This window comes from Eumetopias jubatus, unplaced genomic scaffold, assembly GCF_037043125.1.
Source record: "Eumetopias jubatus isolate StellerSeaLion01/CBP00866 unplaced genomic scaffold, mEumJub1_p1.0 scaffold_5, whole genome shotgun sequence".
In the NCBI taxonomy this organism is placed as follows: Eukaryota; Metazoa; Chordata; class Mammalia; order Carnivora; family Otariidae; genus Eumetopias; species Eumetopias jubatus.
In genome coordinates this window covers 6,618,968-6,635,453 of record NW_028274811.1, presented here as the reverse complement: position 1 = coordinate 6,635,453, position 16,486 = coordinate 6,618,968, and the positions used below count along the sequence as shown (strand labels likewise).

Sequence of the window (16,486 nt, the reverse complement as noted above, 5' to 3'; positions counted from 1 at the left end):
AGTGTCTAAGAGAGAAACTATGGTGGAGAAATCAGAGGAATAGCTGAAGATGAGCATTTCCTTTGCCATAACTGACCATTGTAAGAAACGGACAACTGCATGTTTCCAATGGCATGCATGCTTTGTAGAAAGCAGACAGGGGACTACTGAAAACCCAACTTTATTCCCACTCCATCTCAAGCCATCCACTGTTCAGAACCCTTATACTTTTCAAAAAATCTTCTCAAAATCACACAGTCAGCTTTCCAAATCCCAAGAATACTCCACCTTTGCTTGCTGTCATGTGAATGACTTAAGTTTCCAATATGCAAATCCTAAGGTAATGATAAAGTTTTGTATTCTTTTCTTCAAATCACAAGAGGCAAATTCAATTTCTTTAGAAGGTGGATACACTTCCTGAGGACAAACACCTGCCCAGAGCTTTCTTTAGAGCCCCCATAACATCTTTGTTTCTGAGACTGTAGATGAGTGGGTTGAGCAAAGGAGTGAGGATAGTATAGAAGGCAGAAACAGCCTTGTCCTTATCAGGGGTATGGTAAGAATGAGGCAGCACATAGGTGTATGTGGCGGCACCATAGAAGAGGCTGACAACCACCATGTGTGAGGAGCAAGTGGCTACTGCCTTTTGCCTCCCTGTGCTTCACTCATCCTATAAACAGTGATGAGAATCCTTGTATAAGAGGCTGAGATGACAGAGAGAGGGATGAGGAGCATCATGATGCAGCAGACATACACGGCTGTCTCATAAGTTGGTGTGTCAGTACAGGAGAGCTTCAGAAGGGCAGGAACCTCACAGAAGCAGTGGTTGATTTCTCGAGAGGCACAGAAAGGGAACTGCATGGTCACTGGAGTGAAAAGGAAGCCATCTATGGCCCCCCGCCCCAGCCAGGATGCCACAACAATCAACAAACAGACCTTTTGGCTTATGAGGACAAGATAGCACAAAGGGTTGCAGATGGCTACATAGCAGTCATAGGACATGAGTCCTAGGAGGAAAAACTCAGCCCCTGCCAAGGTCAAGTAAATGAAGTGCTGAGCAGTGCATCCTGCAAAGGATATGGCCCTCTGGCCCACAGTCTGGTCAACCAGCATCTTTGGCACAATGGTAGAAATGTACAAGATATCCATGAGGGAGAGTTGGCTGAGCAAGTAGTACATGGGGGTGTGGAGGCGGGAGTCCATGTGGATGAGAATGATCATGATGGTGTTGCTGGTTATGGAGATGACAAAGACCAAAAGGATGAGGGCAAAGAGAAGCCAGGGAAAATGGGTTTTACCGATCAACCCTAGAACAAAGTCAGCATACATGGAATAATTGCCCCACTCCATAGCTCTGTAGGTTACACTAAAAGACATGGATATGAGAGGAAAAGTTGGGCACAGAAGATAAATAGTTGGTTGGTTTAAAACATTGTGATACAGCCATGGACAAAATCAAGACCAATCAATCACATCTCACTATGTGATTTCCCCCTTTTTCTAATGTTTTAGATTATAAGTTGCTTTGGAAATTAGTCTTTACTTTGGGCCCTAAGGATGACCCACCTCATTCATGAATCTCAAAAATTTCAACTTCCTGGAAGAACATCCTTAGAAGAATTGTGTACACCACACCATACAATCACTCACTGAAGGATGATATACTTGATTTGCTATTACTCTTAAACTTAGAGGTAATGGTGAAACAACTTTATGCCATTTGCTCGAGTATTCATTCATTCATTCATTAAGAAAAAAATACTTTTGTCTTCATTTATTTATTTTTGCTAAAACATAATCTTACAGTGTGGAAAATACACATAAAAGAGAAAAATTAAAACTTGTCTGATTTAATAGGGATAGAGCAGTGGTTAAAGAAGGAACAAAATCCCCACTTTATACTTCTCTCCCTACATTAGGCTCTAGTTCTTTTTGAAAACCACTGATAAAGAGAATATATTTTGCCTATGAAAGGGTAACCAATTTTATTTACACTGCTCTTTTTTTAATTCTAATTCCAATATAGTGAATGTATAGTGTTATATTACTTTCAGGTGTACACTATAGTAATTCAACAATTCCATACATCAGCTGGTGCTCATCACAACAAGTGCACTCCTTAATCCATGTCGTCTATTTAACCCATCCCCACCAACCTCCCCTTTGGTAACCATCAGTTTGTTCTCTATAGTTAAGAGTCTGTTTCTAGGTTTGTCTCCCCTTCTCTCTCTCTCTCTCTTTTTTTCCTTTGTTCTCTTTTCTTTCTTCACTCTTTTTTTCTTTACATTCCACATATGAGTGAAATCATATTGTATTTGTCTTTCTCTGACTGACTTATTTTGCTTATTATACTCTATAGTCCTATCCATGTCATTGCAAATGACAAGATTTCATTCTTTTTTATGGCTGAATACTATTCCATTGTGTGTGTCTATGGATATATATATATCCATTTGTCTATGGATAGATACTTGGGCTGTTTCCATAATTTGGCTATTGTAAATAATGCTGCTATAAACACTATACTACTCTTGACACATTTGTACATTGTTAATTTAGGGTGTTTAACTGATATTTATTAGGGCTTGGATATTTACAAATAATGATTTTATGTTGAATTTTAAAAAATGCTCTGAGAAATAATCTAAGAATTACTATAAAAAAGATAATCAAGGAGAAAATGTTTAAGGCCAAGTGGTGTTCATTTTCCTTTTTTTAGTAAAAAACTACGAATTAATATCCCACAGCTCATTAACACAATTAGTGAGATGGTAGCAATAATTACTGAATAACTTTTTAATAGAGAAAGGATGAAAAAAACTGTAACTCTTTTAAATAATACTAGAGATCATTGTTTCCCAAAGAGGGACTTTTCTGCTCAAATCTGAAGTTTAATTATGTGTATATAGCTATTTCAGTTAAGTAATAGTTTACCACATTTATGAACAGGTAGGCTATTTGAACAATTTCTAACAGCAGCATATAGATCTTCCCTGTCCAGTACGGTAGTCACAAGCTGCATGAGACTATTGAAGATCTGGAACATGACTGTTCTGAATAGAGATATTCTAAGAACACAAATTACATTAAGAATTTAAGACTCGTATTTATAAAAAGATATGCAATGTATCTTATTTTTTCTTTTTAATGGTTATGTGCTGAAATGACAATATTTGGATATATTCAGTTAAATAGCATAGACTAAAATTTAATTTCACCTGTTTCTTTTTACATTTTTTATGTGGCTACTAGAAAATTTAAAATTACCTCTGTGCTAGAAAGTATTATGCTAAGTTCAGACAAAGACAAATACCATTTGATTTCACTCATATGTGGAATTTAAGAAAGAAGATGAATGAGCAGAGGAAAAAAAGAAAGAGGCAAATAAAGAAACAGACTCTTAACTATAGAGAAACAAACTGATGCTTACCAAAGGGAAGGAGGGTGGGGGAGATGGGTGAAATAGGTGTTGGGGATTAAGCTGATAAGGATCAGGTGTTGCATGGAAGTGTTGAATCACTAAATTCTACACCTGAAACTAATATCACACAGTATGTTAACTAACTGGAATTTAATTATTTTTTTAATTACCTGTGTCTTCTGTCAGATATCTACTGGAGAGTACTTACTTCCCTTTTTCCAGAATATGGTGGCTCTAAATATCTGTCCAATTGAGTCACTCAGAATTGAATACACCCCAAATTATAAAGAACTGAACAAAAAATTAAGTGTAACAGTAAATTAGAAAAAAAAAGTGATATTACCTCTATATGTATTCGTCTGTAAATAGCAGTAAGAACACATTAACAACAGTGTTTTCTGCTTAGTGATTCATATATATTGTTTAATTAGTGTATTCAACAACCCTATGAAATATTATTGAAAAAAAACTGGGACTTGAGGTTAAGAGACATTCTCAGGAGCACATGATTCTAGTTTACCAGTGATAGAATAATTGCTCTATGCTGTTTTTCAATAAGCCTATGTAGATATCAATTTATTCATTCTAAAAATATTTCCTCTGAGGCACACTGTGTGAGTAAAAGTTTTAAATTCTGAAAGATTGTACACATCTCTTACCTTGAAGGAGACTAGAACTGAAGCATAGTAAGAATCGTTACCATATGTATGACTATAGGTGCGCTTTAAGAATGGTTTTGATTAAAGCCTCTGGGGTTTTGACTTCTCCCTGCCTGGTGTATAATGGAAATAATGAAAAGAGCAGGAAAGATAACAATGGGACCTAAAGTCTAGTGACTGGTTGATGAAAAGTTTATATCAGGTCTCTATGTATATTTCACCAAAACTGTCAAAACAGATAGATCTGTAACGCTGAAAATTAAATTCTTGGCTAGACTTTTATTAATGAGGTCCACATTATATCCTTACAGATTTTGCTTTCTCATTCTTGAAATATTGCTAGCTTTACATCAAGGCCTTCACCCACTGTTTCCTAATGTGAGTTCTTGTTCTGTTTCTGTCTTTATTTTTGTTTCCACTGTGTTAAATCACTGGGGTACTTAAAAGCAAATATTTAGAGGCAATCCAGAAAATGGAGAGAGAAGGAAATGCCCACTCAGCCCTACCCATCAGAAGATCAACAAGAACAAGCTCCTTAGCGGAGAAAGTCAATTATCATATGGTTTACTTATTTGTGGAACATAAAGAATAGCATGGAGGCCATTAGGAGAAGGAAGGGAAAAATGAAGTGGGGGAAATCAGACGGAGGGATGAACTATGAGAAACTATGGACTCTGAGAAAAAAACCGAGGGTTTTGGAGGGGAGAGGAGTGGGGGGGATGTGTTAGCCTGGTGATGGGTATTTAGGAGGGCATGCACTGCATGGAGCATTGGGTGTTAGACGAAAAAATGAAACGTGGATCATTACATCAAAAACTAATGATGTACTGTATGGTGACTAACATAACATAATAAAATTAAGTTAAATTAAAAAACAGGGAAAAAAAAAAAGAACAAGCTCCTTAGAGGGCTCTGCTCATTATTTCAGTACAAGTTCAGAGGTTGGTAGATGGTTAATAGAGACCAAGCACAGTGACTAGTATTGGAGAACATTAAAGCCCAAGAGAGACCAATGGGCTGAAAAATCTTCCTTTCAGGGCACAGGTGTCCCCCACCCTGACCATGAGTATTCCTGGTGCTGAAACCCACTAACAAAGCCCTAGAGAACTCCCCAGCATTCCCCACAAAGGAAAAGGGAGATTTCAGCAGCTCCATAACTCTTCAGATCTTAAAAGCATCTTACTCTTACTTCGTCAGTGTTGACTCATGACCTGAATTTTAAAAATTATAAAGCAGTAAAACAACATTAAAGAATACTGGGAAGATAAGAAAATGGAAAAGAGTTAGCTGGAATACTCCATGTCCCCAGATAATAACTATTTATATGTCTATGCATTTTTTATCTTAGTATACTTTCAATTTTGTTTATATATGTAATAGTGTTAAATGTTATTAAGTGTGCCTTTTCTACATAAATGTGCAATCTTTACACAAAATATCGTGATGGTTGAATGATGTAGCATGCATTTACTTATTCCTCCATTGGTTGACATTCACATTGCTTCTAAGTTTGCTTACAGTGTATAATCTTGTAGTTAATTTTATGGGAGAGACTATGGAAGATGGCTTATAAGGCTTTTAAAGTCCATCACCACATTGATATACAAAGTTGGTGACTAGTGATGCTAAAAGAACAACAATGGAACACCCTTGGGAACATGGTTCTCTAGCATTTGTTTTAATAAGACTTTCTTTGAGTAGTAAGAAATCTGAAAAAATATACATATAATTTTGGGATTTCATTGTCATGGTCTTTGCCCTTTTCTATTTTGGGGACTTTTCATAATTTAGCATTTTTCATTATAGGATAAGGACACTGTTTTATGTATAATATTTATTGCAATGATTTTACCTAAAGTATTACTTGCAATTATAACTTTATTTTATTTTTAGGTCAATATGTTTAAACTATTATGTAGTTAAAACATTTATTTTGTCCCTTTAAACTCTGAGTTTGGTTTGAAAATTGTTCCTCATACAATTCTGTGATTAATGTGTAATTCTATTTTAATCCAGCTATCATAATTTTAAATGTGTCATAATTTAATAAATATAAAGTATATTTTGCTTTTTGTTGGAAACTTTTGGACTATGGTTTCTATTTATTCAAATAAACAAATTCAAAGTGAATAAGAGGGATGACCTCACTGAGGTCCACTACTTTTCTCTGTTGATATAGACAGAGAACACATCATCATAGGTGAAATAAAATTTCACACATGTTGCATGTGGAAATGCTGGTATGAAAATGGATACTGAAAAACAGAAGGTCTTATGTTAGTCTTGAGCAAAACTGTAATAGCAGTGACAAATTTTTGAATCTTATCCTGTGCTTTCCATATCTATTCTCCCCAAGAATAGCGGATCCAAAAGAAGGTAGCTAGATTTTTTCCTTTTTTTCCCTTTTTTTTCTTTTGTTGCTTTGCTGTCAAATGCTGCTCTGTATCAAAGGCTGGCACAATGCTTACTTACCACCTAATTCAGTTGTTTGAGAGTGCTGAAAAGATAAGCCAGACAGGACATAGGATAACTGGCATAAATAGGAAGTGACCTGGATAAACAGGGAGAAAAGATGACCCTTACTATATGTCATTTAATCCTATGTTTAATCTAGTCCATTAAGTTTCTTCCCCAGCAGGCTTTTCTTATAAAGCCTCACTTCTAATATCAGAATAAAAGATTTTTCTAAATAATGGTGGGGATTAAGGAGTACACTTGTGATGAATATTGGGGACTGTACATAAGTGTTGACTCACTAAATTGTACACCTGAAACTAATATTACATGTTAAGTAACTAGAATTTAAATTTAAAAAAAACTTAAAAAATAAAGTAGAATAATTTGAGAATCTTTATTCAGAAGGGTAATATATATATATATTATATATGCTAAGATAATAATATAATATATATATGTATATATTACCCTTCTGAATATATATATATATAGAGAGAGAGAGAGAGAGAGACAAAAATCAAAGGTCCAGCCTTCATTCTAAAAACAGACCAAAGGCACAATAATCTTTTCAGCTAAACCTCAAGAACAGTTACACTGAGGGTTTCCCCTATTTCCACCCCTGAAACCTATTTTCCTTAGCATTTGGATGTAGTGCTGTGAAGACGAAACAATATTTGGAATCAGAAACCAGTTTTCACATTCTATCTTCATCATTTATGAGCTTCTGATATCAAGCTAGCCACTCATTTTTCTGTTTTATCTGCCTTCTACAATTTCTAAGAATAAAATAAGAAAGTGTGGTGGAGAAGTTTCTTAGAGCAGGATATGTGGGATCTTCCTAGCTAAATCATCTTTAAAGAAATTCATGAATTACCTGAGGACATGGAATCCTATAAACAAATTAGATAAATTCCTACCCCTATAAACACTTCAAAATTATATAAATGAATATACATTTTAATAGCAAAAACTTTGTTGAATATTTACATTGAAATAAATCCATAAAGAAATTTTCTGGCCAGAAAAATCACCAACATTCTGATATACACAATAGAAAATTGAATTCATCATATCAGTTAAGAGAATAAATGAAATCAAAGGTTATAAAATTTACATGAGTAACACTGATCCATAATATCTATAATTAGAATGTTGAGGGTTATCAACCTCAATATTCCTTAATAAATCCCCAGTTTGAACTAGCTTTCTAATAATTAAGTCCAGAATCAAATATTTCAAACATCCCACAATTGATTGACAAGAAAGTCCTCAAGTTACTTACCTGACACAGTAGCTTCCCCTAAATTGGATGGTCTAAACTGAAGGTCAAATATTTACTGTCCAGAGAAAAATCTTACAGAACTGAAAAAAAAAAAATGGAATTTCTCATCATTTTTTTTCTGTTAAGTGTGGGTAACTAAGAGGATGAATAAGATCTTTCAAACAGAATTTTTAAGGGAAAACAAAGCAAAGAGGACAGAAGAGAAGCAGAAACAAGGAAGTGAAGGCAGGGAGTGGTTATGGATTCAAAGAATGAAATATTTCTGTGGCTTGAACATGGAATTACATTTTGTTGACATAAAGATAAGGGTCAATCTCGATCCAGTGTGAGTCTTTAAAACAGGAAAGAATAGGCAAATAGATTGAGGACCTAGAGATGGATCAGGCTGAGTCCTTAAATGTTTAATAAAAATGTGCAAGGAGAGTTGGCAGGAGCAGTATTGTGTAGGCTGCTAAAAAAGAGATCATGCAACTTAAGAGAGCTTGAATCATCAGTGTAGACCAATAATTTGATTTGGAAGAATAATTGACATTGGAATATCAGTCCCTGTGGCACATTGTCCCTAGCCTACAATTATACAGTTAATATAGATGTGATAATCTCATTCACCTTTTTTTAATTCATGAAAATGTAACCTTTCAGTTTATAAATAATTACAATAATTAAACTGTCCCCATATAAATCAGGTTGTGAGACACTACACTAAAATTAATTATTATGATGATTATTCCACTTTTTTTCATGGAATTATTTTGGAAGTTTCTGTCCCTTTTAGCATTTTCAGTCCTTATGTTTTTCTCTCTTCAAGTGTTTGGGAAGAACCTTCCTAAGGAAGTATCATAGTATACATTTTTGTGCACACTGTTACTAAAGTATCCACTTAATGTGTAATGGCTTTGTGTTTCTAATAACTCCTAATGAGTTGTAAGGAGTTATAATAAAACATTCACCATTAGAAAACATTTGAAATATATGTTGTGATGAGCACTGGGTATTATATGCAACTAATGAATCATTGAACACTATATCAAAAACTAATGTTGTACTATATGTTGGCTAACTGAACATAATAAAAAATAAAAAAAGAAAAAATATATATATAGTGAAACAATGAAAAGGAATAAAAAAGTGATATCTTTGAGTTATCTGAATAACAATAAAATCATTTTCCAATATTCTGACAAGTGTTCACTCTACTCTAGGGGGAAAAATATCCTAGGTCATAGGGCTTTGTGGTGCTGCTATCTCCCTCTTGTCCCTTTATCATACAACTCACATTTACCTCTCCCAGTTGTGTGCATAAATGAGGGTTGAATTTTAAGTTTTCTGGTCCTAAAGTTCATGTAATTTGGGGTGTCTTCCTTAAGAAAAAGTTTACAAAATAATTGTTACATAACTAGATACAGATAAATATTTTCTTCAAGTGAGAAAAGAAACCCCCTCAGATTGCACATTTAAAACGCAGGTAAATATCCAAAAGAAATCCAGAAAAACACTAACTTAATCTTGTTATCATTTAACTGCTTAACACACTACTTTAACTGTTTTTTTTCCCCAACAATTTTGAGAGTTTCATATTCTGTAATTGAACTTTATAAGACAAAGTCATTTTCTATAGAAAAAAGAGAGAAACAATACAATTCTTCTAGTATGGCCATCTGAGGATTTTTTTAATGTTATGTTAATTACCATACATTACATCATTAGTTTTTGATGTAGTGTTCCGTGATTCATTGTTTGAATGTTATAACCAGTGCAGAACGTGCAGAACGTGCCCTCTTTAATACCCATCACCAGGCTAACCCATCCCCCTCTTCCCCTCTAGAACCCTCAGTTTGTTTCTCAGAGTCCATAGTCTCTCATGGTTCATCTCCCCCTCTGATTTATCCCCCTTCATTCTTCCCCTCCTGCTATCATCTTCTTCTTCTTCTTCTTCTTTTTTTTTTAAACATATAATGTATTTTGTGTTTCAGAGGTACAGGTCTGTGATTCAACAGTCTTACACAATTCACAGTGCTCACCATAGCACACACCCTCCCCAATGTCTATCACCCAGCCACCCCATCCCTCCCACCCCCCACCACTCCAGCAACCCTCAGTTTGCTTCCTGAGATTAAAAATTCTGAGGATTTTTTTAAATTATTATTTTCATACTTTAGAAAAGTTTCTGTCAGTGTGTCCTACTTGTTAAGGATTAGGGTTCAATTTTGATAACTGCTATTAAATTACTTTCATATATGACATACCTAGCCTAAGCTTCCCAGAAAAGTTGATCTTAGAAAATAAATGCTGAATTGCAAGTATTTTCCTTAGGAATGTGATCCAGGAAGCCAAAGAGAAGCCAGGGAGGAGTGGAGGTGGAAAAAAAAAAAAAAAGAGCCTCTGACAAGATAATCTGTTGTGATAGCAGCCACCAAATCTGTATGGAAGTTCGCTCCAAGGATCCTGGAGAAGTCAGGTCAGATGTATTTTAGTACTTTGCTTTAAGAGGAAGAAAGGGAATAGCGTCCATTCACCAGCTACCAGGTTCCTTATGATGTTTCCCTTCAGGCCATTCTCACACAAACTGAGAAAATCTACCCTAGTAGTGCCTTCTTGGTAAAGGGCACAAAAGGACATCTTCTCTAATAGAGAATAATAGAGTAACTAATTACATTTAATTAATAATCCATTAGTTTGTGTTTAAATTTTCTTTACGTTATTAAATAAATAATTTAAAACATTTTATATATAGAACATAAATAATATAATTTATCGTTTTAATGATTTTTAGGTGTACATTTTAGAGGCATTAAAGACATTCCCAATATTGTGTAATTTTCATAACCATCAACTTCAAGAACTTTTTCATCATCTCAAATAAAACTTCTATATCCATTAAACAATAACTCATCATTCCCTTGCTCCAAGACCCTGTTAGTGTCTAGTCTAGTTTCTGTCTCTGTGAATTTGCCTATTCTAGGTACATCATAAGAATTGAATTATGCCATATTTTGTCTGCTTATTTCACTTAGCATAATGTTTTCAATGTTCGTTCATGTTGTGACCTATATCAGAAAAGTATTCATTTTTAAAGCTGAATAATATCACATTGTTTTATTTTTTATTTTTTAAAATTTTATTATGTTATGTCAGTCACCATACAATACATCATTAGTTTTTGATGTGATCCATGATCCATTGTTTTTGTATAACACCCAGTGCTCCAAGCAGTACGTGCCGTCCTTAATAGCCATCACTGGGCTAACCAATGCCCCCTCCCCCCTCCCCTCTCAAACCCTGTTTGTTTCTCAGAGTCCATAGTCTCTCATGGTTCATCCTCCCTCCGATTCCCCCCCTCATTTTTCCCTTCCTTTTCCTAATGTCCTCCATGCTATTCCTTATGTTCCACAAATAAGTGAAACCATATGATAATTGACTTTCTCTGCTTGACTTATTTCACTTAGCATCATCTCCTCCAGTCCCATCCATGTGGATGTAAAAGTTGGGTATTCATCCTTTCTGATGGCTGAGTAATATTCCATTGTATATATGGACCACATCTTCTTTATCCATTCATCTGTTGAAGGGCATCTCAGGTCTTTCCACAGTTTGACTATTACAGACATTGCTGCTATGAACACTGGGGTGTATATGGCCTTTCTTTTCACTACATCTGTGTCTTTAGGGTAAATATCCAGTAGTGCAATTTCTGGTCATAGGGTAGCTCTATTTTTAAATTTTTGAGGGACCTCAATACTGTTTTCCAAAGTGGCTATACCAACTTGCATTCCCACCAACAGTGTAAGAGGGTCCCCTTTCTTCACAACCTCTCCAACATTTGTTGTTTCTTTCCCTGTCCATTTTTGCCATTCTAACCAGTGTAAGGTGGTATCTCAATGTGGTTTTGATTTGAATTTCCCTGACGGCTAATGATGATGAACATTTTTTCATGTGTCTGTTAGCCATTTGTATGTTTCTTCAGAGAAGTGTCTTTTCATATCTTCTGCCCACTTTTTGACTTGATTATTTGTTTTTTGGATGAAAGACCTCAATGTGAGACAGGATTCCATCAAAATCCTAGAGGGGAATATAGGCAGTACCTCTTTGACATTTCCCACAGCAACTTGTTTCAAGATACATCTCCAAAAGCTAGTGAAACAAAAGCAAAAATGAACTTTTGGGACTTGAGCAACATAAAAACCTTCTGCACAGCAAAGGAAACACTCAACAAAACTAAGAGGTAACCCACAGAATGGGAGAAGATATTTGCAAATGACACTACAGATAAAGGGCTTGTATCCAATATCTATAAAGAACTTCTCAAACTTATCACACTGTTTTAAATATCACATTTAAAAAATCTGTTCATCTGTTGATGGACATTTGGGTTGTTTTCACCTTTCAGCTGTTGTTAGTAATGCTGCCATGGACATTGGTTAAGAGTAACCGAATCCCTTCTTTCATTTTCTTTGGATGTATACCTAGAAGTGGAATTGCTGGATCACAGATTAATTTTATGTTTAACTTTTTGAGGAACTGCCAAGCTATTCTCAAAAGTGGCTGCAGCTCTATAAATTAAAACCATGATGAGATACCACCTCACACCAGTCAGAATGGCTGAAAATAACAACTCAGAAAGCAACAGATGTTGGAGAGGATGCAGAGAAAGGGGAACCCTCTTACACTGTTTCTGGGAAAGCAAGCTGTACAGCCACTCTGGAAAACAGCATGGAGGTTCCTCAAAAAGTTAAAAATAGAACTACCCCATGACTCGCAATTGCACTACTATGTATTTACCCGTAAGATACTAACATAGTGATTCAATGGGATACATGCATCCCAATGTTTATAGCAGCAATGTCCACAATAGACAAAATATGGAAAGAACCCAGATGTCCATCAACAGATAAATGGATAAAGAAGTGGTAGATATATACAATAGAATACTACTCAGCCATCAGGAAGAATGAAATCTTGCCATTTGCCACAATGTGGATGGAACTAGAGGGTATTATGCTGAGCAAAATAAGTCAGTCAGAGAAAGACAAATGCCATATGATTTCACTCATATGTAGAATTTAGGAAACAAAACAGATGAACTTAGGGGAAGGGAAGGAAAAATAAAATAAGATGAAAATTGAGAGGGAGGCAAACCATAAGAGACACTGAACTCTAAGAAACAAACAGGGTTGCTGAAGGGGAGGTGGGTGTGGGGAAGGGATAATTGGGTGATGGGCATTAAGGAGGACATTTGATGTAATGAGCACTGGGTGTTATATTCAACTGATGAATCACTAAATTCTACCTTTGAAACTAAAAAACAAAAAATGGCTATAGCATTTTATATTTTTGTATTCCCACCAACAAAGCACAAGGGTTCCAATTTTTCCATATTTTGCCAACATTTAGGCTCTTTTTTTTTTCCATTCCAATGAGCACAAACTAGTATCTAATTGTGGTAACAATGTGCATTTTGCTAAAAGCTAGTCATGTTAAGCATCTTTTCATATGCTTATTGGCCAGCCATCTGTATATATTCTTTGAAGAAATGTCTAAGTCTTTTTTTTTATTTTTTATATACACCCCAATGTTTATTGTCATATTATTTACAACAGCCAAGATATGGAACATTATTCAGCCATAAAAAGGAAGGAAATTTTGCCATTTTGTGACAACATGGATGGAGCTAGAGGGTACCATGCCAAATGAAATAAGCTAGACAGAAAAAGACAAATACCGTATAATTTCACCCACATGTGTAATCTAAAAAACAAAACAAATGAACAAACAAGACAAAACAGAAACAGATTCATAGATACAGGTAAACAAACTGTTGATTACCAGAGAGAGGAAGTTGGGGGGGTGGACAAAACAGATGAAGGGGATTAAGAGGTACAAAGTTCCAGTCATAAAATAAGTAAGTCAGTGGGATGTAATGTACAGCATAGGGAATATAATCAACAATATTGTAAGAACTTTGTATTGTAACAAATGGTAACTAGACTTATTGGGGATGTTTTGTAATGTACAAAAATATTGAGTCACTGTGATGTACACCTGAAAGTAATAAACTATTTTATGTCAACTATACTTCAATAGAAAAAAACTTATCTCGAGGTGCCTGGGTGGCTCAGTTTGTTAAGCATCTGCCTTCAGCCCAGGTCATGATCCCAGGGTCCTGGGATCGAGCCCCACATCAGTCTCTCTGCTCAGCGCAGGTCCGCTTCTCTCCCTCTCCCTCTGTGTTTTCCCTCTGTCTCTCTCTCAAATAAAATCTTTATTTAAAAAATAAAAAACTTACTCTAATTATAATTACATTAAAATTTCTTAACTTTCTATTCTTATAGCCCACTTCCATTGTTAGAAACAAGCAAAAAAAAAAAAAAGAGAGAGAGAGAGAGAAATATTATCTGTTCTTAAAGTCTTTTAAAATGTCCAGATTTCTTCATCTGCATATTATTGGGAACTCTTCATGGGTATGACAAGTAATGCTAAATATGAATCCCTATAATTTCTTTAATTATAAAAATTAAATTATACCATAACACAGGTAATCAATATTTTTTAAATGATATAAACCTTACTTAAGTCTACTGAGAATTTGATCTCTTAGAATTCGTGGAAAAATACTTTAAGAAAGCAAGAGTTCAGGGGGCGCCTTGGTGATTCACTCAGTTAAGTGTCTGCCTTTGGCTCAGGTCATGATCCCAGGGTCCTGGGACTGAGCCCCGGACCGGGCTCCCTGCTCCGCGGAGAGTCCGTTCTCCCTCTCCCACTCCTACTTCTTGTGCTCTCACTCTCTCTCTCCCTCTCTCTCTGTTAAATAAACAAATAAAACCTTTTTTTTAAATTTTATTATGTTATGTTAGTCACCATACAATACATCATTAGTTTTTGATGTGGTGATCCACGATCCATTGTTTTCATATTACACCCAGTGCTCCATGCAGTTCATGCCCTCCTTAATACCAATCACTGGGCTAACACATCCCCCCTCCCCCCTCCCCTCTAAAACCCTCTTTGTTTCTCTGAGTCCATAGTCTCTCATGGTTCATCTCTCCCTCCAATCCACCCCCAATTTTTCCCTTCATTCTCCTAATGTCCTCCATGCTATTCCTTATGTTCCACAAATAAGTGAAACCATATGAAAATTGACCAACTCTGCTTGACTTATTTCACCTAGCATAATCTCCAGTCCCATCACTGTTGACGCAAAAGTTGGGTATTCATCCATTCTGATGGCTGGGTAATATTCCATTGTATATATGGACCACATCTTCTTTAGCCATTCATCTGTTGAAGGGCATCTCAGCTCTCCCCACAATTTGGCTATTGTAGACATTGCTGATATGAACACTGGGGTGCATATGGCCCTTCTTTTCACTACATCTGTGTCTTTGGGGTAAATAACCAGAAGTGCAATTGCTGGGTCATAGGGTAGCTCTATATTTAATTTTGTGAGGTTGGGTGCCTGAGTGGCTCAGTTGGTTAAGCGACTGCCTTTGGCTCAGGTCATGATCCTGGAGCCCCAGGATCAAGTCCCACATCAGGCTCCCTGCTCAGCGAGGAGCCTGCTTCTCCCTCTGACCCTCCCACATCTCATGTACTCTCTCTCTCTCATTCTTGTTCTCTCAAATAAATAAATAAATCTTAAAAAAAATAATTTTGTGAGGCACCTCCACACTGCTTTCCAAAGTGGCTATACCAACTTGCATGCCCACCAACAATGTAAGAGGGTTCCCCTTTCTCCACAACCTCTCCAACACTGGTTGTTTCTTTCCCTGTCCATTTTTGCCATTCTAACTGGTGAAGGTGGTATTTCAATGTGGTTTTGATTTGAATTTCCCTGAGGGCTAATGACAATGAGCATTTTTTCATGTGTCTGTTAATCATTTGTATGTCTTCTTCAGAGAAGTGTCTTTTCATATCTTCTGCCAATTTTTTGACTTGATTATTTGTTTTTTGGTGTTGAGTTTGAGAAGTTCTTTATAATTCTTAGACACCAGCCTTTTATCTGTAGTGTCATTTGCAAATATCTTCTCCATTCTGTGGGTAGCCTCTTTGTTTTGTTGACTGTTTCCTTTGCTGTGCACAAGCTTTTTATCTTGATGAAGTCCCAAAAGTTCATTTTTGCTTTTGTTTCACTAGCTTTTGAAGATGTATCATGAAACAAGTTGCTGTGGGCGATGTCAAAGAGGTTACAGCCTATGTTCTCCTCTAGGATTTTGATGGATTCCTGTCTCACATTGAGGTCTTTCATCCACTTAGAGTTTATCTTTGTTAATGGTGTTAGAGAATGGGCGAGTTTCATTCTTCTGCATGTGGCTGTCCAATTTTCCCAACATCAGTTATTGAAGAGACTTTTTTTCCATTGCAATTTATTTCCTGCTTTGTCAAAGATTATTTGACCATAGAGTTTAGGGTCCATATCTGGGCTCTCTATTCTGTTCCCTTGATCTATCTGTCTGTTTTTGTGCCAGTACCATGCTGTCTTGGTGATCACAGCTTTGTAATATAGCTTGAAATCGGGCAACGTGATGCTTCCAGCTTTGTTTTTCTTTTTCAACATTTCCTTGGCGATTCGGGGCCTTTTCTGATTCCATACAAATTTTAGGATTGTTTGTTCCAGCACTTTGAAAAATGTCATTGGAATTTTGATTGGGATGGCATTGAAGGTATAGATTGCTCTGGGTAGCATAGACATTT

The 16,486-nt window shown here is 35.9% G+C and overlaps 1 protein-coding gene across 1 annotated transcript; it reads right to left on the bottom strand.

Annotated features, from left to right (window-relative positions):
- Window positions 1-376: 376 nt before the first annotated feature.
- Window positions 377-1,329, bottom strand: LOC114200261 (olfactory receptor 2T27-like). Its single transcript, XM_028092319.1, is given in 2 exon segments — window positions 377-636; window positions 639-1,329. Coding segments are annotated over 2 exon segments (951 nt in total).
- Window positions 1,330-16,486: the final 15,157 nt, after the last annotated feature.